The sequence below is a fragment of the Pseudorca crassidens genome, chromosome 9, assembly GCF_039906515.1.
Source record: "Pseudorca crassidens isolate mPseCra1 chromosome 9, mPseCra1.hap1, whole genome shotgun sequence".
Lineage (NCBI taxonomy): Eukaryota > Metazoa > Chordata > Mammalia > Artiodactyla > Delphinidae > Pseudorca > Pseudorca crassidens.
This window is the reverse complement of record NC_090304.1, coordinates 89,645,960-89,672,048: the sequence shown is the minus strand read 5'-3', so window position 1 is coordinate 89,672,048 and position 26,089 is coordinate 89,645,960. Positions and strand designations below refer to the sequence as shown.

Sequence of the window (26,089 nt, the reverse complement as noted above, 5' to 3'; positions counted from 1 at the left end):
TGTATTGAATTGTTTTCATAATAATACAGCAAGGAAAATATTTCTGGAATATTTGGAGTGTCACTTGTGCACCATAAAATAACGAACATTTAGAAATAGATTCAACATTGAAAGACCTAAATTTCAGGGAACAGCTCCACATATTACAATTCCAAGTATTTATCAAAACACATCAATTCAGTAGAAAGTCTAGAATTGTGATGTTTCTAATTCAATTTTATTATCCTGAATATCAACACCATCCACCCCCCACAAAGAAAGGCAAATCGTAACAAAATGGAAAAAACAAATTTAGGTTGATAAGGTAGCAAACAACCTAAATAATTTTTTTCTCTCCGATAGGATTTTAGGGCTTTCTTATTTTACACGAGACAACACTGGGGTGGAAAAACACAGAACACTTTTTTTGTACACATTTAACATTTTTCACTTTATCCAAGTAGAACTAACCACTTCGTTTTGGTCATCATCTTTTATCACTCCAAACCGTTCTCTCCCCTCTTCTTTTCAGATAGAACCTGGTGATAAATGGACTTTGGCACATATCTCACTAGGAAACATAGTTTACATATGCACACTTAATTCCATAGTTACTTGATATAGCTTTTCAAAGTTATTTAAGTAATAAATCCTGGTAATTAAGTTCACTTGCAAGTAACCACCAGTTAATTTTGGAGGAAAAATTCTACTTTCACAACTTTACTCTGTTAAATTCTATAAGCATATTCTTTTATTTGGAGGTAATTATAGAATTCTGCTCTCAGAATGACACATTTCAATTGTTTAAACAGATACCCACACAAATTCTCACTTATACCAAGTAGCTGGCTCATATTTATATCTTCATCTCAAGAGGGGAAAACAACCATTTCTGAATTCATAGAAAAATAAACAAAGAACAGCTGGTGGAACAGTTCTAAGAAAATGTTGACTTTTAAAATTTCACTTATTTTCCTTGAAGTTCTCTATGCTTCCCATCCATGATAAACTGAGATTATGTAACAGAAAATTTTAAATTAGGTTTATGTTCCAAAATCAAGCTTCAATTCAAACCGTTTCTCCAAGAGAACTAATTTTCCCGACTTCTTCTCTTTTTCTCAAATCTAAACAAAACATTTGAGGTAATTAAATTTCAAAACCTCAAGATCTCATCAAGGTTACTTTTATGTGCCTGTCTCGATAGGGAACCACAATTCTACCTCTACATTTCCCAGTGGAAGTCCTTATGACCAAAGGGCTAAGCCACATGCCCCCTGACTAGGAGTATACAGCTTAAAATTTGGTATTGATTAAATGTGCACAATATTTGGATGTAATTGGCATTTTAAAAAATTCAGTAATGCCCATTACAAATAACTTATCTGGACAGACTCAAAAGTAACTGGTCAACCTTAAAATAAAAAGAGAACCACCGTTTAATAACATATTTATATCTTGGTAAGAATGAACCAGTGTGACCTGGGAAAGTCTAGAAATTCTTGGGTTAATTATAACAACATGGTGATAGGTTTTTCAAGGAACTTTCTAAACTCAGCAAGCCACTGGGCTCCAACTGCTCCATCCACAACCCGATGATCGCAGCTGAGTGTAACAGACATCATGCTAGCCACATCAAATCTAGAAAAAGATAAAAACATTATTAGGAATTCTGAAAGCAATCACTAGATTTTAGCTAGTAACCAGCCCAAATGACAACACCTAACTTATAATCCCAACCAGGTAACATTATTTTCCACCTATTCTTCATGGGCTGTACACCTCTAGCTCAAATTAACAGTTTGAAGAAACAGACCAAACAGCCATCTAGAGGATACAGGTCCGCAAACAACAGCCCTCAGACCAAATCCCACAGGTTTACTGGAACACATTTATGTATTGCCTATGCCTGCTTTTACACCACAATGGCAGAGTATTTGCAATAGCCACCGTATGACCCAGAAAGCATAAAATAATTTACTAACTGGCTCTTTAAGAAAAAAGTATGCTGACCCCTGACCTAGAGTAAACAAGACTTCCCATCTCAAACAGTAAAACAAGAAGAGTTGTTGACTAAAGCTCCAATATGCCATGGCAATAATTATAAAAACTGAGACTCAAAAACAGGTATATTAAAAAAAAAAAAACAGGTATATTGTAATGAAAGTGAGTTTACAACTCCCTCTCCATTTTGGCACTTACCCTTTTTCATTATCTGCTGGAACCAGTCTATCCTCTGAAGCACCAATTGCCAAAATACATGCTTGAGGTGGGTTAATAATAGCAGAAAAGTTCTTAATTCCAAACATTCCTAAATTTGAGATCGTAAAAGTGCCACCCTAAAGAAAAAAAGATTAAAAACAGATCATGGTAACTGCTTGTCAACATAAATTAGAAAAAAATGACAAATGTTTTGTGAAAAGACCTTAAGATAATATTTTACTTTAAGGACTCTCAGCAACATGGATTGGACCTAGAGATTATCATACCAAGTGAAGTAAGTTAGAGAAAGACAAATACCATATGATATCACTTATATGCGGAATCTAAAATACGACACAAATGAACTTCTCTACGAAACATAAGCAAGACTCACAGACAGGGAGAACATACTTGTGGTTGTCAAGTGGGGAGAGAGGGTGGGGGAGGGATGGATTGGGAGTTTGGGATTAGTAGATGCAAACTATTATATATAGAATGGATAAACAACAAGGTCCTACTGTATAGCACAGGGAACTATATTCAATATCCTGTGATAAACCATAATGGAAAAGGATATGAAAAAGAATGTATATACATGTATAACTGAATCACTCTGCTGTACAGTAGAAATTCACACAACACTGTAAATCAACTATACTTCAATAAAATGAATTTTAAAAAAGGATTCAACTACCATAAAAAAGAAAAGGAAAATGGTAAATATATGAGGGGATGGATAATTAGCTTGTCATGATCACTTCACAGTGTATACATATATCAAAACATCAAGTTGTACACCTTAACTATTACAATTCCTATTTGCTAATTATACATAAATAAAGCCGAAAGGAAAAAAGGAATGAATGGAATACACTTTACTGAAAACATACAACTATAGCAATATGAACGAAAGTCAGTTGCGTGGCTTTTGCACACTACTTGAAAATGTGTTATTTTCAGCTTTTGATAGGTTACTCAATTTTTCTTTATTTTCAAGACCTTGTGTCAGTGAGAACACAAGGCAGAATCAAAAGGCAGAAAATGCAATAGAAACATAATACCAAATTTTAAAATAACATAATTCATTAAAATAACATAATAACATTCAGAAGATAAATAATTATTACCTTACCTGGAACTCATGTGGTTGTAGTTTACCCTCTCGTGCTTTGGTTGCTAAAGAAACAACATCATTAGCAATGGTTTCCAGTCCTTTTATGTGTGCGTTAAATACAATAGGTGTGATGAGTCCTGCAGGGGTACTGACTGCAACACTGATATCAACAACGTGATTTCTATTTAAAAAGAAAAAGAAAAGTAAACCTCAATAATCATCAACAATGTTTAATTAAGAGTTTGTTTTAGGTTACCCAAGAATAGTGGTATTTACTTCAGTTTGTGCTACTTTTCAGCCAGGGAGAGCTCTTTCCTGGTTTTTAAATTTTGCTGTGGCCTCCCTTAGACCTGCACTTTTAAAAAATGAATGAGAGATATGTCAGTAGGTTGGTTTCACACGTACTCACTAACTACCCCTCATCTTCCTTGACTAACACCACGGGTACAGGTGGGGAAAAAAAGGTTCAGCATCGGTGAGAATTAAAAAGAACTCCTTAGATTTTGAAACGAAATGGACTGGCTGGAGCTGAGTCTGCAAGCAGAACTTGAGCAGATGAACGAAAGAGTGAAGGGAGAGGACTCCATGGCGGGAGAAACAGAAGTACTCATGTGGTAGGGTGGTGGTGTTGTCTCAAAACATAAAAGTAGGATTCTTAATCCTTTCTACGCCATGGGGCACATTTGCATTTGGGTCCCTTCTCAGAATATACATATTTTTTAAACACAGAAAACAAAATACACAAATTACCAGAAAAACTTTCCCCAAAACAAACTATATTGAAATTCAGTTATCAAACTATTCAAAAAACAAAATTGTGATATATGCACTTCTGTATTAACTCAATAATCTTGCAGCAGGTCTAATTATGGCTATACTTTTGAAGTAGTGATAAGAAAAAAATATATTTTAAGATATCCGCAATAACTACAATGTGATACGAAAGTAACTTGATTTTTATTTGGTCATCAGCACAAGTACTATTAATACCTCTTTGATTTGTTCTTTATATTTATAATGGGAGGAAATGCTAAATTTCAGTTAAAGGTTAGTAGAAAAGAATGACTTTCCCCCCCCAACAAAGTTCCCAAACTCCTGAATTGTATCAGAGTCTCCTTAGGGGTCGTCTATGTAAGGGCCCCTGCTAAAGTGATCTGCAATAAAGAAAAAGTTAACAAATGCTGGTGAGGATATGGAGAAAAGGGAACCCTTGTATACTGTTGGTGAGAATGTATCAACAAATTGGTGCAACCACTGTGGAAAAAGAGTATGGAAGTTCCTTAGAAAACTAAAAATAGAACTACTATATGATCCAGTAATTCCAATCCTGGGAATATATCTGGAAAAAATGAACATACTAATTAAAGACATGGAAGAAGGGACTTCCCTAGCAGTCCAGTGGTTAAGACTCCAAGCTTCCACTGCAGGGGGCTCAGGGTGGCTCCCTGGTTGGGGAAGATCCTGCATGCATGGCCAAAAAAGAAGACATGGAAGCAACCCAAGTACCCACACACACACATGAATATTACTCATCCATAAAAAAGAAAGAAATTCTGCTATCTGCAGCCATGTGGACAGACTTAGAGAATATTATGCTTAGTGAAATAAATCAAAAAAAGACAAATACTGTGTATCTTTTTTTTTTTTTTTTTGCGTTACGCGGGCCTCTCACTGTTGTGGCCTCTCCCGTTGCAGAGCACAGGCTCCGGACATGCAGGCCCAGCAGCCATGGCTCACGGGCCCAGCCGCTCCGCGGCATGTGGGATCCTCCCGGACCGGGGCACGAACCCATGTCCCCTGCATCGGCAGGCAGACTCTCAACCACTGCGCCACCAGGGAAGCCCAATACTGTGTATCTTATATGCGGAATGTAAAAAATAATACAAATGGATGCACATGCAAAACAGAAACAAACTCACAGATACAATACAGAAAACAAACTAGTGGTTACCAAAGGACAGAGGGAAGGGGGGAGTGACAAATTAGGGGTATGGCATTAACAGATACAAACTACCATGTATAAAATAGATAATCAACAAAGATACATTGTATAGCACAGGGAATTATAGCCATTATCTTGTAATAACTTATAATGGAGTATAATCTGCAAAAATACTGAATCACTATGCCATACACCTAAAACTAATATAATATTGTAAATCAACTATACTTCAATTAAAAAAAAAAAAAAAGAAAAAGTTAAAACTTCACATGAAGGAAGAACTCCAGCTCTTTGGAGATTATGGGGACCATACCCCCCAGTGTGCCCAAGCTCGCCAGAGGCAGCAGGCTTTTATCACTTGCAAACACAGGGACCTGCTCTAATAATACAGTGTGTGACACTTAGCAACTACCGTAGCTGGGCTCTGGCCAAGGTATCAGACAGCAAACACTTCTTTCTTAATTAAATTACCTTGTCATTACAATATTATTTTTTCAATAATCTTCCTCCTAAGACAGTAGGGATGGTGTTTCCTATCTTGTTCACCACTAAATCCAGCAAACAGTATATGTTCAATAAATATTTGTTGAATAGCTGGACGAACAAATTGAAGGGCATTTGGTAAGGATTAATAAATAATTTATAGAACTTGCCCTGCAATGTCCATCCTTTCATCTACGTAGTGTTTCCTTCAGATATTCCTAAAAGATTAAACATAAATTTACCCTATGACCCAGTAATTCCACTCCAAGGAGTCTACCCAAGAGAAGTGAAAACATATGTCAACACAAAGAACTGTCCTCAAATGTTCATAACCATGCTCTAAAAGATATGTCTATGTCTTAATCCCAGAATCTACTAATGTGACCTTATTTAGTAAAAAGGTCTTCGCAGATGTAATTAAGTTCTTGAGATGAGACCACCCTAGATTATCTGGGTGGGCCCTAAATCCAATGCCAAGTGTCCTTGTAAGAGACAGAAGAGAAGACATAGACACATGAAGGCCATGTGAAGTTGGAGCTGTGCAGCCACAAGCCAAGGTATGCCTGGAGCCGCCAGAACTGGAGAATGCAAGCAAGAGTCCACCCAAGAGCCTGTGGAGGGAGCACAGTCCTGCCGACACCTTGATTGCACACTTCTGACCTTCAGAACTAGGAGAGAATAAATTTTTGTTAAGCCACAAATTTTGTGGTAATTTGTCATGGCAGCCCCAGAAAGCTAATATAGTCTCTAAAAATATAGTAAGACCCTCAGATGTTCTCTAAGAGTGGGGTGACCAAGGAAAAAATTAGAATCAGTAAACCATTTTTCAGTCCTGTGAAACACGTTTAGAGTTCTCTTGGGGAGTTTCAGAAAGATTTCATGATGAGTAAGTTAAAAATTAGCCCCTCTTAGGCAATCATTAAAATCAGGTCAGTATTCATGGTATACTATACTTCCTTAGTCATAAACAATTTTTCATAGTCATAAAGATATTAACACTGAATACTGATTTGTCCAAAATTTGTGCTACAATTTGGTAGGATGATGGGTTGTGTGTGTGTGTGTGTTTGTAGAGAGGGTAGAACAAAGCTAAATCTTAACCTTCTTTAATAGGACGTCAGTTGATAAAGTAAATGAAATGAAAAATTTATGAAAGGCAACAGAAAAATGTTTAGAAATAGGAAAGTAAATACCAAAAGAAATAACAATTTAAAGGCTGTGTTTGCCTCTTGGGAGTGGACCTCAGATTAAAGGTTGAGCAGGTCACCATAGCCATGAATTAATATTCTAATGTACATACTATTATTGTAAAAAATTTTAAATTAATAATATAAAAGCATCTACATAGTAGAAAAAACCTAGGCTGAGTCAGAATCCTGGTTCCAATCACAGTTCTGCTACCTACTAACATATTAACTCAGCGAGTAACTCAACTTACTGAGCCTCAGTTTCTTCATCTAGAAAATGTGTAAAACCACCTAACTCATAACGTGGTCATAAGGATTAAATGAGACAACATGTGAAAGACACCAAGAGCACCATGCCAGTCACATGCTACCATAATATTAACAAATACTGTTTTTTTGGGTTTGTTTTCAATTTTGCCCCCACTAAAGTTTAGCAGAACTCATTGGTGAACAAAATCATTTCAATCCTGCTTTGTGAGAGTCATTATCAACTTAATTATACATATTTGTACACTTATCTCCCTTTTCTGAACTCAAAGAACCTGTAGTCTTTACTAACTAAATTTGGCATTATCTCAGAAATAGCTTTATGTTGTTTTCAAATTGTCTTGCCTGTGGAAGCCATCTCCCCTCCATCTTCTGCTTCTCCTTACTCCCTATACTCCTAGTTATACGTGAGACAGCCCACAAAACACTGCTGATGGATATATATGAATATATATATACCTTCCCCAGAAGTGTTATACTTACTGTCTTATAACTGTGTCCAGCCAAGAAGAATTTGCTTCAGGAACTTTTAAACATGCCAAAGCTGAAGCTTTTATAATGAAGTCATTGACAGAAATTTTGCTTCTCCCTTCTAACATCTGCAAAGACAAGAAACCATAGTAGTTTCTTAAATTCTCTTCTCAAAGACTGAAACCATATAATCTTGAGAAGGTGGGAGGGGGTGGATATACCTATGTCCTGAGGTGGAAAGGATGAAAAGAAACCAAAAGTTGGTTTTCTTCATCTATTTTAATGTAGACCATTACACCTGTACGTTTCCTGCTAAGCACTGCTTTAGCTGCATCCCATAAGTTACTAAGTAACTAAACACTAAGTAGGTGCTTGGTACTAACTATAAACACAAAGTAAACATACTATTTCCTACCAGAAGAGACTCAAGTAGTCTCATAGGATCATAGTGACTATGTTAGGCTAAAATGGATCCATAGCAAAGTCGACTTTAATCATAAACTTTAATCAAGGGTTAGAAAATGAAAATTCTCCAGGATACTCTCTGTCAGTTAAAATTAAGATGACATCCATTTTTCCATTATCAATTGGCGTTTGTAACAAAATACAATATATGAGCAAAAATGTAAATATTCAGTGAGGGAAAACAAGATTTTTAGAATTTATGAAGGTAGAATTTCCAGACCTTTTACCTTATTAAGTTCTTTCCGTACCAATAAAACTTCTCCCATATTTACATCAACAGAAAGGTAATAATGAGGTATGGTTTGCTTAGATTGCATTAACCGCTGTGCAATAACCTAAAATCAAAGAGATTCAAAAATCAATTATCTTGAGTTGAAATGAGACCTCATCTCATTCAGGGCTCTGTTTGCCCCTTTACCTTGCTCCCTGGTAATGCTTACCTCAAGCATTATTAGAACTGGAAGATGGAGGACTGCACCATAACTTAGCCCCTTCCAATAGTATTTAATCAGAACACAGTGTTTGTGTATCCCAAGAATTCTATTGGCCAAATCAAACACCTATTAAATGAATCATCTAAGGTTCCCAATTTTAAAAAAGTCTCTTCTTAGTGTTTCAAACTGTGGATGCAACTGAACAATCAGAGTAAAGATGTCCCCAACAGCTTTGGGTCGAAAAGTTATGGTAATACTCTTACTCGGCGAATGTTGCTGATTGGGATATCTGTGAAGACACCTGTAGGAACCGGCGCCACTCCTGGACTCGGGGGAGACACAGCAGCTGCTGGAGTCTAGAAGGAGGTAAAAAAGTTCTTAGTCTTAGCATAAGCAACTGTGAACAACTGTTAGTGACTCTTTTACAGATGGCAAAGTGAAAATTAAATGGTTTATAGGAAAACAGCTATTTCTATCCCAAGGGAGCAAAAGGGACTCCGATTTGGACTGTGCTTGTTTAAGAGTTTTGTTTCTAATTTTCATACTTAGAATTGGGTAATCATGTTTTAAATGTTTCTATGACTAGTTTATATCAAAATAATTTTGTTTTCACAAAACTTTCTTCAAGAAAAGCAATCAAAGCATTCCTAAATTGAAAAGATTAAGAGATAAATACAAAGAAAGTAATGTATTTTCCTGAATACTGTTAAGAAAAAACAATGACAGGGGCTTCCCTGGTGGCACAGTGGTTAAGAATCCTCCTGTCAATGCAGGGGACACGGGTTCGAGCCCTGGTCTAGGAAGATCCCACATGCCGTGGAGCAACTAAGCCTGTGCGCCACAACTACTGAGCCTGTGCTCTAGAGCCCGTGAGCCACAAATACTGAGCCCACGAGCCACAACTACTGAAGCCCGCACGCCTAGAGCCCGTGCTCCACAGCAAGAGAAGCCCATGCACTGCAACGAAGAGTAGTCCCTGCTCACAACAACTAGAGAAACGCCACACGCAGCAACAAAAACCCAACGCAACCAAAAATAAATAAATAAATTTATTTTAAAAAAAGAAAGACAAATCTTTTATTTTAAAGCAAACATCTAAATAACTAAATCATTTTCCTTACTTATAGTTGATTATTTTAGCACCTTTACTGATCAAACGGAGTTGGCTCTGTGGATTTAATCCCCCTGTGAACTAATTAACCACATAAAACTCAAACACTAGCCAACCAACTTGCAAGCATGCTTTAAAAAATAGGGCCTGGGGCTTCCCTGGTGGCGCAGTGGTTGAGAGTCCACCTGCTGATGCGGGGGACACGGGTTCGTGCCCCTGTCTGGGAAGATACCACATGCCGCGGAGCAGCTAGGCTCGTGAGCCATGGCCGCTGAGCCTGCGCGTCCGGATCCTGTGCTCCGCAACGGGAGAGGCCACAACAGTGAGAGGCTCGCGTACCGCCAAAAAAAAAAAAAAAAAAAAAAAAAATTAAAAAATAAGGCCTGAATAAGATGATAAGTTAGGAAAAATTTAGTATCACTACTCAAAAAAGAACAAAAACAACTTGGAGTGGATTTCAATGTGGTATATCATCTTTGCTTTTGTGTATGAATAACAGCACATTCATATGTACTTATTACTAGCCAGTGAAATTAGACAAAAGAAACACAGTTCTGATTAAGCTATTTCACTCATAAATAATGTATGCAAGGGTCTAACAGGCTGGACAAAGCACTCTGCAGGGACAAACTGCAACCAAAATTTAGGAAGCGAAATATAACTCACAGGAGCAGTTTTAGTAGGCACAAAGGAGTCGACGTCCTTCTTGATGATTCTGCCGTCTGGTCCCGTCCCTGGAAGAGACACAGGAATACCACACACATGACAGCGTACCGCTAATTCCTCAAGGAGATCAGCACTGTGATCCTGAAGTGCAAGTTCCTAAAGGTTCTCTAACAAAGACCCTCTAAAGGGGCCACTGCCTTAATCATGCCCCTTAAACTTTTCCCTAAAAATAACACCTTTTGTTGCCCTCCTCTCCGTTAGCTCCAAAACACCCTTTTTGAAATCCTGGAATATATCTCATTTGGGTTCTACATTCATTTGCTCATAAACAATTCCCTTGCTACAGAGTCGACAGATATGATAACAATTATTTTGGACAAATCAGGCAAGTCAACTGTTTTTACCCTGACATAGCATGAATAACTCTCAAATGCAATGATCTCATCTTTAGAACCATTCGTTCTATATGTGGTCTCCATTATTCACAGCTTTCTCACAGTAGCCAAGGCGCTATATTGGCTTGTGTTAGAGATTATGAAGGAAAAAGGTGCCATGTTACACATGAAGAAAGATCTTCAAAGTTCCCTCAACAGGCTTAATTTTACTTTCATTCAATTTCTTTCCTCCTCCCATCCACAACCTCTTAGGTTTAACATTACACCTAAGTAGATAATCCTGAACCTTAATTCTAAGGAGATTCAGAATTTAGTTATTAAAATACCTTTTACACTGGCCCACTTCTAGAAAATATTTGGTCAAATTGATTCATCTTCCCCCAAGGCAGACTTTTAAAAGGATTCTCGTTGTGTGCAGTTCGTCCCAACTCCTTTCCTTCATTATGAAAACTGAGTTGGCTAGGATTGTGTTTATCCTCACCAGGAGCTCTAGAACAGAGGCAGCAGTATGCCTATTAGATTCCCTTCCTTATAAAAGACAGAAACCATAACCTCCCCTTACAATCAAGGCTGATCTGGACACTGCAGCCCCTCAAGATGAGGAAACTGCAGTACCACCTGCCTTATACTAAGCTTCATCCACCTATAAGAATTTCCTATTAGGAGTTAGCTGAAATCTTTGAAATTGTTTTGTCTCTCTCCCTAAGAAGGCACAACAGACCATCATAAAGCAATATGGTATAAAGGGAAGAACACTAGACTAGGAGTGAAAAACGTAGGGTTGTTGTCAAACATAAACTAGACAGATGACTGTGGTCACTTAATCTTATCTGGTCTTTAGTCTCATCTGTAGGACAGATTATCATACCAGCCCCTACTCATGGGAATGCTGTGAGGATAAAATGGGACAGTGATGTGAAAATGCTTTGCATCAAAGAAATATAAACCATAATATGGGTAGCTCTGAGACAAATCAAACTCTGAATATCAGGGTTTAGGCTTTCAGAACAGTTTCTCCCCAAATGATTACATTTTGGTCAAATTTGGTAAGCAATCTGTCCCTGGGGGAAAGGGGTAGGGGTGGGACTGGAGATTGAGTTCAATAACCAATGGCCAATGATACAATCAACGATGCCTATAAAAATAATAATTGACCCCTATAAAAATAAAACTCTTGAACAACAAGATTTGGAGAGCTTCTGGGTTGGTGAACACATTAATGTGCCGGGGGCGGGGGGGTGCTCCCAGAGAGGCACAGAAGCTCAGCACCAACCCCCACTCCCCATACTTTGTCTCATGCATCTCTTCTATTTGACTGTTCTGAGTTGTATCCTTTATAATAAACAGGCAATAGTAAATAATGTGCTTTCCTGAGTTCTGTGAGTCATTCTAGTGAATTATCAAACCCGAGGAGGGGGTCTTGGGAATTCCTGGTTTATAGCCAGTGTGTCAGAAGTATGGGTGATCCTCAGGACTGGCATCTCAAGTGGGGGCAGACTTGTGGGACTGAGCCTTTAAACCTGTGGCGTCTCGGAACTTCCCTGGTGGCGCAGCAGTTAAGAATCCGCCTGCCAATGCAGGGGACACGGGTTCGAGCCCTGGTCCAGGAAGATCCCACATGCCATGGAGCAACTAAGCCTGTGCGCCACAACTACTGAGCCTGCGCTCTACAGCCCGCGAGCCACAACTACTGAAGCCCACGTGCCTAGAGCCTGTGCTCTGCAACAAGAGAAGCCGCCGCAATGAGAAGCCCGCACACCACAACGAAGAGTAACCCCCGCTCGCCACAACTAGGGAAAGCCTGTACGCAGCAACGAAGACCCAACGCGGCCAAAAATAAATAATTTAAAACAAAAACAAAAACGTGTGGAGTCTGATGCTAACTCTGCAGAGTGTCAGAATAGGATTGAATTGTTGGATGCTCACGTGGTGTAGAGAACTGATTGCTGGTGTGGAAAGAAAATTACATTTAGTATCAGAGGTGGTGTCATAAAACACCAACCACTGATCCTCTCAGCTCACTTATTTCAGGCCACTTACTCCCCCTAATGCAAAATTTCTTCCACTCCACTAATTCCTCTGCTCTCATCATGTTGTCAAGCCTCCTGTCTTCACTTCCTCCTTACCCAGCCTACACTCTATGGATCACTGTTATAATCACTCCCTGGTCAAACTCTAAAACATATGCCTTCTCAGTGCCAGCACCAGAGTAGCTTAATATTGCTGGGGGGAAAAGTACACACCTAGCTGAATGACTGTACTATAAATTCAGAGGCACAAAACTAAAATAGACACACAAAACTATCCAGAAATTAAATTATTTCCCTTGAATTCACTTTCCCTGTCTCTGAGAACACTATTTCACAATCTCTCTAATCTCAGACCTTCCCACACTAACTCTCCAGCAGATCCCCTCACCTTATACTTTTTTAATTTTTTTGGCTGCATGTGGGATCTCAGTTCCCTAACCCGGACTGAACCCAGGCCACAGCAGTGAAAGCACCGAATCCTAACCGCCAGACCACCAGGGAACTACCCCCTCCCTTTATATGTTACTGATCAAATAGCAGGAACCAGAGAGGTACTCTCCTCATCTGCTACCAACAAACCTATAAACCTACCCCATATTCTTCTCTCTCCTATAAAAGTAGACAAACTGTCCTAATTCCTACCCCAAACCAATCCCATCCCCTCTTACATTCTCAAAAACTTTGTACCTTGCCAAATTATTCTGCTCTTTCTCCTTTTCTACATCACCAATTTATCCCTTTCTATTAGACCACTGGTTCTCAGCCAGGGCAATTTTGCCCCCAAGGGGGCATCTGGCAAAGTTTGAAAATATTTTTGGTTGTCCCAAGTGGGGTATGCTACTACCATGTAGCAGGTAAAAGCCAAGGATGTTGCTAAACATGCTACAATGCACAGGACACCAGCTGCCACCCTGCCAACAAAGAATTACCTGGTCAAAAATGTCAACAGTGCCACAGCTGAGAAACTCTACACTAGACCTGTTCTACTATCACTCATTTTCAAAAGCTCTCTCTTGAGCCCAAATGCTCCCAAAAGCTACATTTCTATTTCTATGCCTTCCTTCACAGCAAATGTTCTTGAATAAGTTGTCCACAATGTTATCTCCACTTCTTCATCCACTTTTCATTTTTCAAGCTGTCCAGACCAGCGTCCACTGCGCATTTCTTTTGAAGTTGCTGTTGTCGAGTCCCCATATCCAATCCCTGACTAAGTTCTGTTGATTCTATGGCAGAAGTGCATGTTGAAGCTGTCCATTTCTTTTCATTTCTACTCTCACCACCCTTGTGTAAGCCACCATCATCAGCTCCAGCAACAGCATCTTAACAGGTGCCTTGGCTTTCATTTAATCCATTTGCACAGAGCAGCCAAAATGATCTTTTAAAAATATAAATCATTTTATGCCACTTCCTCATATTAATCTTTCAATGGCTTCCTACTGTACTTTAAATAAAATTCAAATACTATCATAACCTGTAAAATCCTTTATGTTCTCGCCCCCGAGTTTCTTTCTGACCTCATCTCCTACCACTAGATCATTTGCTCACTATGCTCCATTAACACTGGCCTCCTTTCTGTTCCTCAAACATGCCAAGCTCTTTCCACTTCAAGCTGGTCTTTGCCCAAAATGGTTTTCCTCCAGTTTTTCACATGGTTGGCTCATAGCTGACTCATCTTTCAGGTCAGATCAAATGTCATCTCATCAAAAAGACCTTCTCCAACCACCCCGTCCAAAAGCAGTCATGACTACACCTATATTCACCCTGTTACTCACTAGTATATCACTTGGTTTATTTCTTTCTTAGCATTCAAATCATCTTATTTAATAAGTTATTATCATCATAGCTAATGCTATCATCATAGCTAATGCTTTCTATGTACAGGCACTGTTTATTAACTTATTTAATCCCAACAAGCTATAAGTTATTATTTTTATATACAAATGAAGAAACTGAGACACAAAAGGTAACACACCTAGTGTTCGACAGAGCTGGGTTTTAAATCCAAGCACTCCAGCTCCAAAGCCAATACTCTTAACTACTATGCTATAACTCCCTGTCCATTTAATTCTTTATTGTTGGTAATATGAGCATCTGAAACTGGAATCTTGTCTGTCTTATGAACAAGTGTTGGATACATAAACAATACTCAATGAATATTTGTCTAAATAAATGAATCACTTAACTCTAACTGCATGATAAGAATATTGAGATTTTTCCACTCAAATCTCTCCTAAGGCAGTCAGTATTGCTAAATATCTAATAAATGGTCCTTGTTTACTTGTCTAAATTCTTCAGATATAATAATTAACCTAGTCCCTCCTCCCCTTAAAATGTATTCCAATTTAAATTGCTGTCCCTGATTCTAATCACATGTACATAAAGAATGGCAATACACTAGTGAAATAATATTAAGGTGAAAAAAGGGTCTTCCAATATTACAAGAATCCTCTGAAGTAAAACAGCGATAACATTCTATTCTTGTGCCTTTGGGGATTGGCTTGCTTTCTAACCATAAAAACAACAGATTGCAGACAGATGATAACCACTGATGAGTGCTCATAGCTGGACAATAAAAAAATGGGAAATGATAATTCTTACTTCAATAAATGTTATGCAAATTAAATCTGGTAATTAAAAGACTAGCACATAGTATCAGCCATCAAACCATGTTCCAGGAATAGTAATTTCCCCCCTTTTCCAAAGTATATTAATTACCTTACATTAAATTTTAGCTTAAAACATTTAAATGCCAGCCACTAATAGTAATAATGTGAACAAAACTAATATGTACTGAGTACTTATTACATTCTAGATACTGTTCTAAGCACTTCACCTGTTTTAATGTAAACTATTATCTAGTTTTACAGATGGAAAAACAGATGGATTAAAGTAATTCATCAAAAGACATATTACACAGAAAATGATAAAGCCAGGATTAAACCCTAGATGGTCTGATTCAAGACCCCATGCTCTTATCACTAAGCTACACTATCTCTCTGGGGAGGAAAAGATAGGTAAGACATTTTCCTTTGCCCTCAAGGGGCATTAGTTCAGTTTTGTATGAACTTTATTATTTTAAGTCACTTCAAATCACCCCAACTTCATGTTTTGTTCTGTGTATTACTACATTCAATCAGCCTGGCACTAATACATATTTCTTATTATACAATCAAGTACCATAACCCAACTCTGCTGAACAAACACATCATACTTTCACCAATAATTAAGCAGTTCCCGTTAACAGGGAAGGAAAAAAAGATATAAATTATATAGGTAGATCTTAGACAGACTAAACAAAGCACAGTAAATTTTCCTACTCTGTGGTGGCACCAAAGGAGATATTTCCCTCCCTCATCCTTCCCCCGACTATCGCAGATAAGATGACTATATACAGTTGTACCCTCTGGTCCTAAGGAAGAAACTCTACTAAATTTTAGTAAAACCCCACTCCATAGAAACAGACTTACCTTTTACTTGTGTAAGGTCAATCCCTTTCTCTGTTGCCAGCTTCTTTGCAAGAGGGCTAACAAACAACCTTCCCTTTGGTCCAGCAGGAGTAGCTGGGCGGGTGGCTGAAGGTGTAGGGGCTACAGGTTGGGGAGTTGGAGGAACAGGGGCTGCCTTTTGAAAAAAGTTACAGATTGTTAATTCACCACTGCAAAGATTGGTCTGAAAGATTTAAGAGTTTATAGTTTATTTAGTCAAACCTATTTTAATTAAATAACTTTCATCTTTTTTCCAAATATCAAATGCACATTTTTCCTGCTTAACCAACATAATACAGCAATATGAATAGAATAACATTATTTTATGTCAAAGACAGAACAAAGTCAAATTCTCTAACTCCATGATTAACAAAGAGAGGCATGGAATTTAATTTTGGTAACCAGTATATAACATCCTTATAGCCTTTCTTCACTTTAATCACTTGTCCCTTCTTTATTCTCATTCTCTTATATCACCTACATGGCTTTTGTTTTTACTTAACCTAATTCCAAAATAATAAATTATTCTGGAAGGTTCCATGTTGAAACACATTAAAAAATAGAACACTACAACTACTTGCCAGCTCCCCATATATGTACGGCAGTCAGAAATCAAGTTTTCTCTGACAGAATTGTGTACCTCATCTAAACTCACATGATTCTACACCTGCAGAAGCTTCATTATAGCGTTACTGATGCCTGGAATTCATACAAGTTCATGTTACAGGTATATAGTATACAGTGCATAGAGACAGACTAAATTCTATGCAAAATAAGCCATTTACGTGAAGGTTCCAATGTATTACAAATATAAGCTTGACCTACTATATGTTAATACCAAGAGGATTGACAATGACAAAAACTACAAATTCTACAGAAAATGGGTGACAAAGCATTACCTTCCATGTATGTATGTATGTATGTATATATACATATATATATATATGTGTATATATATATATATCTACACCTAAAGCAGAAAAAGAACATGTCACCTCAGCTTTGTTCTCAGCAGGACTCAAGACACCAGGAAAAAAAAAAGCTATACAAATCAAACTATTGACCATTATGTGAATGGTGCAGTGCCACACCCTGTGTAGGTCTCCACAAATGTTAACTATCTCCTTCCTTATTCATAGAATCTTAGAGCTGGAAGGAACCTAGAATATCATCTACTTTAATCCCTTAATTTAGAGATGAATAAGGTTTAAGTGTTCCCTCAATTCTAGAAGCATACCTACCGGGGATGGGGTAGGTGGTGGTGCTGGTGGTTTTAAATCAGTTACTTCAGTTGGCCGATAGTCAGCAAATGCTGGTATATCTGCCTCTTTTTCTACAATGATACAGAGTGGGGTTCCTAGAGGGACGTCTCTTGTACCTTCAGGGATCAGGATTTTTGCTAGGTAACCTTCTTCCTGTACTTCAAAACCTTAAATAGAAAGAAAAAACCATTATGGAACTTAAAGGACTCCACTATTCTACCAAACTCAAAGCACAGTTTTAAGTAAAAAGTTCTTCTTCAAAGTAGCTATATAACCTTTTGCAAGCTATTTAGCCTCTCTGTGTCTCAGCCTCTTTACCTACAAAATGGGAATGACAATAGTACCTACCTCACGGGGATATTACAAAAATTAAGTGAACATTTTCCAAGTATTTAGAAACAGTACCTGGCACAAAGTAAATACTAAATAAATATCTGTTAAATAAAACTATAAGAGATTACACAGGGGTTAGTTCTGAACGTTTTCTTTAAAACATCCCCAGGGGCAGCCCCTTGCAGACCCACAAGACTCCAAGATGGCATCAGTTGTACTGCTAAAGATCAGAACCACATGGTTAAATTAAAAGACCTACTACAGTTGATAGTGACATGGGATTACACCCCTAAAAGCATCTTTGGAACTTTTTGAGAGGTCATGCTTGGTATTACACCAACTATTTCATTATGAAGAAATACAGCATAACTAGAGATTCTGTGGTGTTGACTTTATTCAGTTACTGCTTTTCTTTTCTTTTTCTGGCCACACGCCTTGCGGGATCTTAGTTCCCCCACCAGGGATTGAACTCAGGCCCTCGGGAGTGAAGCATGGAGTCCTAACCACTGGACCGCCAGGGAATTCCCAGCTATGCTCTTCTTACAAGGAACTCAAATATGAAGAGTTCCGAAAGTAAAACTAAAAGAACCCATTGGAGAGGACAACTTTGCCTTCCAGATCTTGGCTTTCTGTGGCGTTGTGCCTCTCCCTGACAAACACATCTTTGATGAATCCTTCCATATCCCAGTTGAGAATTAATATACAAGACATGTATAAAAAAAAAAGACTCCAAGACCACAATAGAGTTTAAAGAGTTTGACCAAGGTAATACTTCTCTAGTGACCAGAGTCTTTAGAATACTAGTCTCTAGAGCAACATTGGTATTCAAGTTAAAATGCAAAGCAGATCTATTTTTGCCAGGGTTTTTTTGTTTGTTTCTCTCTTTTCAACAAACAGAATCCTTTCTTCTAATAAAATCTTATGGGAGGAACCGCAATATGCAGAAAGATAAAAAGGAGGTGTCCTGGTGGAAGTGGGGCAGCGGGCACGGAACAGTAGAGTGCTGCTCCTTAAGTTCTCCTTTGCCTCAACGTGCCATCAAGGGTTTGAATAACAAAATCTGAAAACAACCACTGCAGAGGATGCCCAGAATCTCCTACTGCATCTCTGAGAACTGGACAGGAAATACATTTATCTACAAATATCTAGGGCTTCCCTGGTGTCGCAGTGGTTGAGAGTCCGCCTGCCGATGCAGGGGACGTGGGTTCATGCCCCGGTCTGGGAAGATCCCACATGCCACAGAGCGGCTGGGCCCGTGAGCCATGGCCGCTGAGCCTGCGCGTGCGGAGCCTGTGCTCCGCAACTGGAGAGGCCACAACAGCGAGAGGCCCGCGTACCGCAAAAAAAAAAAAAAAGAGAATACAAATATCTATACATGGTATGACAAATATGATTATCTATATGGGTTTGGTTCTAAGCATAAAAATAAATCAGAGAGGGAATAAAAGGAAATGTGATATGATATCTGAACAGGTAATACATACATTCCATCACTCATTCTCAAACTATGAAAACAATCTAAGCCCTGCTTTCAAGTCTTCCCTCAAAGTCATCTGAAATTTTTTGGTATTTTCCTGCCTTTGATGTTATTTTCTCCTGTTTCTTCTTTTTCCCCCTTGCCCAGTTTAGACAATGATAAGGCTAATAAATAAGCAAACTCTGGCCTAAAAATAATCCCTAAGCTGACATATCCTTGATCCAATGAGACTACAGTATGGTACTGACAAATCCAACTATGCACACTTTTGTTATGAAATATTCTGTTCCAGGAAATGAATCCCAAGAATTAAAATTTTTCATGTTATCACTCACTCATTATAGGATAGGACGGCAATCCTCTTCCCTCATTGGAAAACTCAGTGCCTCAACCATTAAGAGCTGAAGAAATCTCACCTATAGTGGCCTTGTCAGTCTCTATCTCTGCCAATAAATCTCCTTCACTTAGCTTCTCACCCACTTTTTTTTCCCATCTCTGAACTGTGCCCATGGTCATGGTGGGAGAGAGGGCAGGAAGAAGCACCTGTAGAAACAAACACATTTTATTACTGTGTAATACTAGGAAGCTGTGGACACAGTGGAACTAAGGCCAGCGAACAGTTTTATGGAATGATAGTGACTGTGACCATCCAAATTCCCATGCCCCCACAGCAGTAAAAGCCCACTGCCTCAAGTGTCCCTACACGTGAATCTTTCAAATCTCAAGCTTTTATCGTACCAGCGATACTCTGACCCACCTTTGAAATACTTTTCCACCCTCCGAACGTAAAAACAATGGGCAGATGGGAAGGAGTTCTTACTAAAAATTAATTCAATAAATATCTAAGCACAGAACATCTTTTTGTCTTTCTTAACACTTAGATTAAGCTACAGTTTTTCATTTTCACAGAATGACCTTAGTCCAGACTTTCCACTAAAATTTTACTGTGTGCTGTATTGGCATCTATCTCTTCACTCAGGGGAAACTGAATTTCTCCCAAACTTCCCAGATACTTTTTCAAGATAAAAAAAACTCTTATTAAGAACTGTTTGGGACTTCCCTGGCGGTCCAGTGGTTAAGATCCTGCACTCCCGATGCAGGGGCACGGGTTCGATCCCCTGGTCGGGAAACTAAGATCCCACATGTCACACGGTGCAGCAAAAAAAAAATGAATGAATGAATGAACAAATGAACAAACTGCTCTTACAACAGTCACTTCCACCCCAGTAAAATCTAAACATCAGATTGGCTGATCTAAATTTAAAATTGCTTTCTTATTTATACAGCTTGTATGTCCACTGAATTTGGATGCTTACTCATTATGGGTTTTCTTTGCTATCTTTTAGGTTTTTTTTGTTTTGTTTTGTTTTGTTTTTTTGCGGCACGCAGGCCTCTCACCACTGTGGCCTCTCCCGTTGCGGAGCACAGGCTCCGGATGCGCAGGCTCAGCGGCCATGACTCACAGGCCCAGCCGCTCCGCAGCATGTGGGATCTTCCCAGACCGGGGCACGAACCTGAGTCCCCTGCATCAGCAGGCAGACTCTCAACCACTGCACCACCAGGGAAGCCCTCTAATTAACAACAGGATTATGCTGAGAGAAAAATCATTTCAATTGATGATGTCTCAGGAAGGTGAGGGGGGGAGTAAAACAAAACTTAGAACTCTAATTAGAAAATTTTTAAAATGCTTTTCTTGGTCAGAATTATCTATCTTATCTATCTACCTACCTACCTACCAACACCGGGACTTAGTTGTGGCACTCGGGACCTTCGTAGCTGCGTGCAGGATCTTCATTACAACCTGCAGAATCTTTTTTTAGTTCCCTGACCAGAGATCGAACCCGGGCCCCCTGCATTGGGAGCGTGGAGTCTTAACCACTGGACCACTAGGGAAGTCCCTCATCTTCATCTACTTCTTAAAAATTAGTGGATCCAATAATCTCTATACTGTATCTTAAAGGATAATTAAGACAGAACCCTAAAACGTTCACAAAAAGCCAAAGACATAAATTATAGAGAAATGTACTGTCTTGTGTAGTGAGACAGAATTTGCAGAACAGGATGAGACAAATGCGTGAACTGACCACCAGGCAAAACTTTATAATGAGTGAATGTTAATAAAAGACCATGGAGGACTTCCCTGGTGGCGCAGTGGTTAAGAATCCGCCTGCCAATGCAGGAGACACGGGTTCGAGCCCTGGTCTGGGAAGATCCCACATGCCGCGAAGCAACTAAGCCCGTGCGCCACAACTACTGAGTCTGTGCTCTAGACCCCCGCGAGCCACAACTACTGAGTCCATGTGCCACAACTACTGAAGCCCACGCACTCCAGGGCCCGCAACAAGAGAAGCCAACACAATGAGAAGCTTGCACACCTCAACGAAGAGTAGCCTCCCCTCGCCGCAACTAGAGAAAGCCCGTGCACAGCAACAAAGACCCAATGCAGCCATAAATAAATAAATAAATAAATTTATAGAAAAAAAAAAAAGACCATGGAATAGAACATGATGTCCAAAGGAGAAAATTATTCCTATACAAAAATTTCTACAAATAAACTAAGTGAAGGAAAGTTCTAGTCTTAATCCTTTAGAAAAAGTGCAGCTGGCTTTTATCCATTTCCAGTATCTGAAACACAAATATAGATGGGATAATCTTAATATCTAATAAACTAATTAGCTTCTTATAAACTGATTTAGTTAATAGAATCAACAGTGACTATATTTACCACCTTCAGCTTTGTTGCAATGTTATTATATATGTCTATTTGACACTTATTCTTTATTTTAGTTCAGTCTTTTATTAATACTACTGGACTACTTCACTTACTCTTAGAAAATAGAATACCACATGTCAAGGAAAAACACCAATTGGGAACTTTCATTCAACAGACAGTACTTGGGGCCTACTAAAAACTCTTGTTTATACAGGGAGTAGTATAAGTACAAATCATCCTCAAAATCTAACAAGATGTTCTTGAATGAGAAGTACCAAACATTATCCTATCTGCTACACTGAGGCTGTGAAAGGTTAAAAGAACTAGCCAAGTTCACACACCTAGAAATAAGCACCAGGAATAAAAGTTGTCAATTTGCATGTTTAAACCTCTATTTACTTTCAAATGACAAAAACTAGCCATATTTAATGCCAGTTCCCAGGATGTGAGAGCCACCTATGAAAAATAATAAATGAATAATAAATTTTCTAGAGCAAACACCCAGAGGCTGAGCCTCACCTGCATGTGAGGAGGATATGAGCTACCAGGAGCCTGAGCGGGAGGCGCAGGTGACGGAGCAGTGGCAGCAGGGGTTGGTGCTGGGGCTGCTTGTGGGGTAGGTGCTGCTGAAGAGTCCAGTGTATAATTTTTAAAGGCCTCAATATCTTCAGGTCTAAGGAAGAGAAAGAATGCATAAGTATAAGGGGGTTATAAAGTGGATTCAGTAGTCTTAGAAGCCTTTAACTAACTTCTCAATTCTGGGTTAAAATACTCCACTTGAGCATCTAAGTTCCACAGATTGCCATGGTACTACTCACTTTTCAACTGTGATACAGATGATTGCTCCAATTGGAACATCTCTGGTACCTTCAGCAACAAGTATCTTTGCCATGTAACACTCCTCCAGGCTCTCAAATCCAACAGTAGCTTTATCAGTTTCAACCTTTTAACACAAAAGCAGGAGCTTAGACTTCTGCTGCCAGTATGAAGTTTATTAGCTTGTGTCTAAAATCATACAGTTCAAAGTGCAGTAAGTCAGAAAGAAAAAGAAAAATACCACACGCTATCACTTATATGTGGAATCTAAAATATGACACAAATGAACTTATCTACAGAACGGAAATGGACTCACAGACACAGAGAACAGACTTGTGGTTATGGGGCGGGAGGGGAATGGAGTGGGAGTTCGGGGTTAGCAGATGCAAACTATTACATAGAATGGATAACAACAAGGTCCAACAAGGGAACTTTATTCAGTTTCCCGTGACAAACCATAATGGAAAAGAATATTTTTTAAAAATGTATATATATGTATAACGGAATCATTTTGCTGTACAGCAGAAGTTAACACAACATTGTAAATCAACTATACTTCAATTTAAAAAAAATCATACAGTTCAACAGTCACAAGAAAATAAAGCCTCTATCACAGGTTTGAAAGAATTACTATTAAAAATATCTTAGCTAAAAATCAGTTTGGCTAGCTGCTGCTAACTTATTTAGCTAACCAACCTTCTCTAATATCAAGTTGTAAAAAACATCTAAAAGTTTCTTAAGCAAAAGGGATAACTACTCACTCAGAAGTTAATGCTCAGTTTAGCTAAGCCGGTCCCTTCTAACTCATTTCCATATTTTAAAACAACTTACCTCTGCAATTAATTCACCCTCACTGATTTTTTCCCCTTCCTTTTTCTCCCAGCGGGCTATGGTGCCTGCCTGCATTGTGGGGGAAAGAGAGGGCAATGGAACCTGGAGAAGACAAAGGAGAAATACAAAATTTACAAAGAGCTACCTAACTCTCATTCTGGTTTAACGCTTCACTCAAGTCACTACAATTTAACACAAAGAGTTTGAGTCCCAACACACAGTGGGCACTGGGGATATAAAGGGGGTTCCTGCCACCAGAAGCTCTCCACCAGAAGGACAGGCTTCCCGCTCCACAGGCCTGCGTGGGTCTCACAGCTTGTACTCAGCAGACGTTCCACATACCGCCCCAGGCTTGTCGCTCTTCAATGGAATAGGTCAGGAGAAGGAAGCTCAAGAGCTACAGCAAAGCTGGGTAATGGAGAAGGGACACTGACACGCAGTATACTTGGAAGGGGATGGAGGATCACTGACTGAGGCCTCTGAGGAAGGATCCCATGAAGGACAACGGGGTCCCGCGAAGGACAGGTATGGGGCTCACCTTCTGATGCGGGGGGAGGCTATACCAGCGGCGCCCAGGAGGTCCCCAAAGCTGCAGCAAGACGCGATTCCGCGGTGTGGCCCAGGAGCTGGGGCTCCAGCCGCAGAGTGCCCGGAGCCTGCCATACCCTGTGGTCCTGCTGCAGCAACGAGCCGGAGCCGAGCCAGCCTGCGGGGTCACGCACCGAGCTCCCGGCTCCTCCCGCAAGGCCGTCCACCGAGCCCCAAATCCTGCCCTTGGGGCTGCATTCTGGGCCTGTCGCGCACAGACGCGCCACATACCGCCGCTGACCCCCACACCCCAAAGCCAGCGCCGTCTCCGAAGTGACCTCTCCAAGAGCAGCGCGTCGTTGCCGTCAGCCGCACCGCGCGGCCGCAAGTTGTCGTAAAACGGGCTCCAAAGATTCGCCTTACACCCTCCGTGGACCAGAAACGTGTAGAACGTACGGTCTTTCTCCCGGGTGTCGGGAAGAGGGTGGCCCAGGGCGGGTACTGTGGAGCCACGAGTGGCAGGGGCGTTCCAGCGGAGCTTCCGCACGCCGAGTCTGGAAGAATTAGACGTGGAGAGGAGTGGCAGGTGGTGGGCTCGCAGTGGTGGCCGCATCTCAGAGGAGGACTTCACCTAAGCGCTGTGTAGGGCACGGCCGAAAGGGAGGGGCCTAAAAAGGTGGCGAGAGCGGGGCTGATACAGGCAGAGTGGTCAGAGGTGGGCTGAGGGGCGTGGCCCCGTTTTGAGTAAAGAATGGGAAGGGTCTCGAGGACCGGCCGGGCGCGGAGAGCCTGCGGCCGAGGGGCGGGTCTAGGCGCTCCTGCAGAGAACTGCCAGAGGGCGCGTCACTGTGCTCGCCGGATGCGCTCGCAGCCTCAACGGACCCAACCGCCACCAGGTTTGGGGCTTCGCTCCGCGCAGGCTGTACTGGGTTACAAAGATTTAATTTCAGGTTTGTAGCCCAACAGGAAACCGGGGTGAACAGGTTTTCCAGCCAAATGATGTGAAGGGCAGCCGAATGGAAGATATATTCCCACATTCTAGAGTACTGTAGCAGGATTAAGCATATTCTATGTATGAAGCTACAAGTTTACAAAACAGATTTCTGTTTCTAATTTGCCATGTAATCCCGTCTACCTACATTTGTTAGGTACCCTTCTGTGTAGGGTTATCCTATAATTAGAAAATGTCTCATTTCTCAGCTGAGAGTGACATTAAACTAGAAGGAAGCACGTGTTATATTTATATCCCTAAATCCGCAGTGTACATCAAGAACACAAGAAGTAAGAAAAACCAACATTTGAAAACATGTTCACCTTTGCTGGTAATTAAACATTTGGAAAAATAAGGCAGCCAGAAGGCACTATATCATACCTACTTAAATTGGAAACTTTAAAAAGTCTAACATCTCAGTACTAATGAGATTGAAGAGAAGGAGAGGCATTCGTCGGGAGGTTGTTTTTAGAGATGGTAGGATAGTAAGGAAAAAGAACCAGGGAAAAAATGTTTGCACATTTCCCCAAAATCCTCTTCTAGTATCCTTAAGGCATCCAAAATAAGGTTAAAAAAAAAAGTTTTAATATCTTCATGACAGAAAAAGAATTGGAAAAACGTTAACTATCCAAAAATGAGGAAAAGATTAAGCAGGCACGGCTGTCTGGCAGAATAATATGCAGGGAGTACAACTGAGAAACAAAATTCCCAGATTAAATGGAAAGGCACATTTGAAATACTGAGAGTAGAGAGACTTCCCTGGCGGTCCAGTGGTTAAGACTCTGCATTTCCACTGCAGGCGGCGCAGGTTCAATCCCTGGTTAGGGAACTAAGATCCTGCATGCCCCACGGTGTGGCCAAAACATTAATAAAATAAAATAAAAATAGGAGTAGAGCAATTATATTGTTA

At 39.8% G+C, this 26,089-nt stretch overlaps 1 protein-coding gene across 1 annotated transcript; it reads right to left on the bottom strand.

Annotated features, from left to right (window-relative positions):
- Nucleotides 1–143: 143 nt before the first annotated feature.
- On the bottom strand, nucleotides 144–24,916 carry DLAT (dihydrolipoamide S-acetyltransferase). The gene is made up of 14 exons (XM_067751007.1): nucleotides 24,199–24,916; nucleotides 23,661–23,762; nucleotides 22,832–22,956; nucleotides 22,533–22,686; nucleotides 19,717–19,843; nucleotides 17,470–17,657; nucleotides 16,211–16,364; nucleotides 10,319–10,386; nucleotides 8,805–8,897; nucleotides 8,335–8,442; nucleotides 7,655–7,770; nucleotides 3,311–3,473; nucleotides 2,179–2,315; nucleotides 144–1,617 (listed from the first exon to the last, which is right to left on the bottom strand). Exons 1-14 carry the CDS (start codon nucleotides 24,799–24,801, stop codon nucleotides 1,488–1,490), a joined length of 2,268 nt encoding a protein of 755 aa, XP_067607108.1. The 5' UTR covers nucleotides 24,802–24,916; the 3' UTR covers nucleotides 144–1,487.
- Between the last annotated feature and the right edge of the window lie 1,173 nt (nucleotides 24,917–26,089).

Coding starts and splice junctions, on each gene's coding strand:
- DLAT (XM_067751007.1), bottom strand. CDS start 24,801: ATGCGGCCACCACTGCGAGCCCACCACCTGCCACTCCTCTCCACGTCT. Junction 17,658..19,716: donor GACTGACAAGGCCACTATAG/GTGAGATTTCTT, acceptor TTTCTATTTAAG/GTTTTGAAGTACAGGAAGAA. Junction 8,898..10,318: donor TGCCTACTAAAACTGCTCCT/GTGAGTTATATT, acceptor ACCTCCTTCTAG/ACTCCAGCAGCTGCTGTGTC.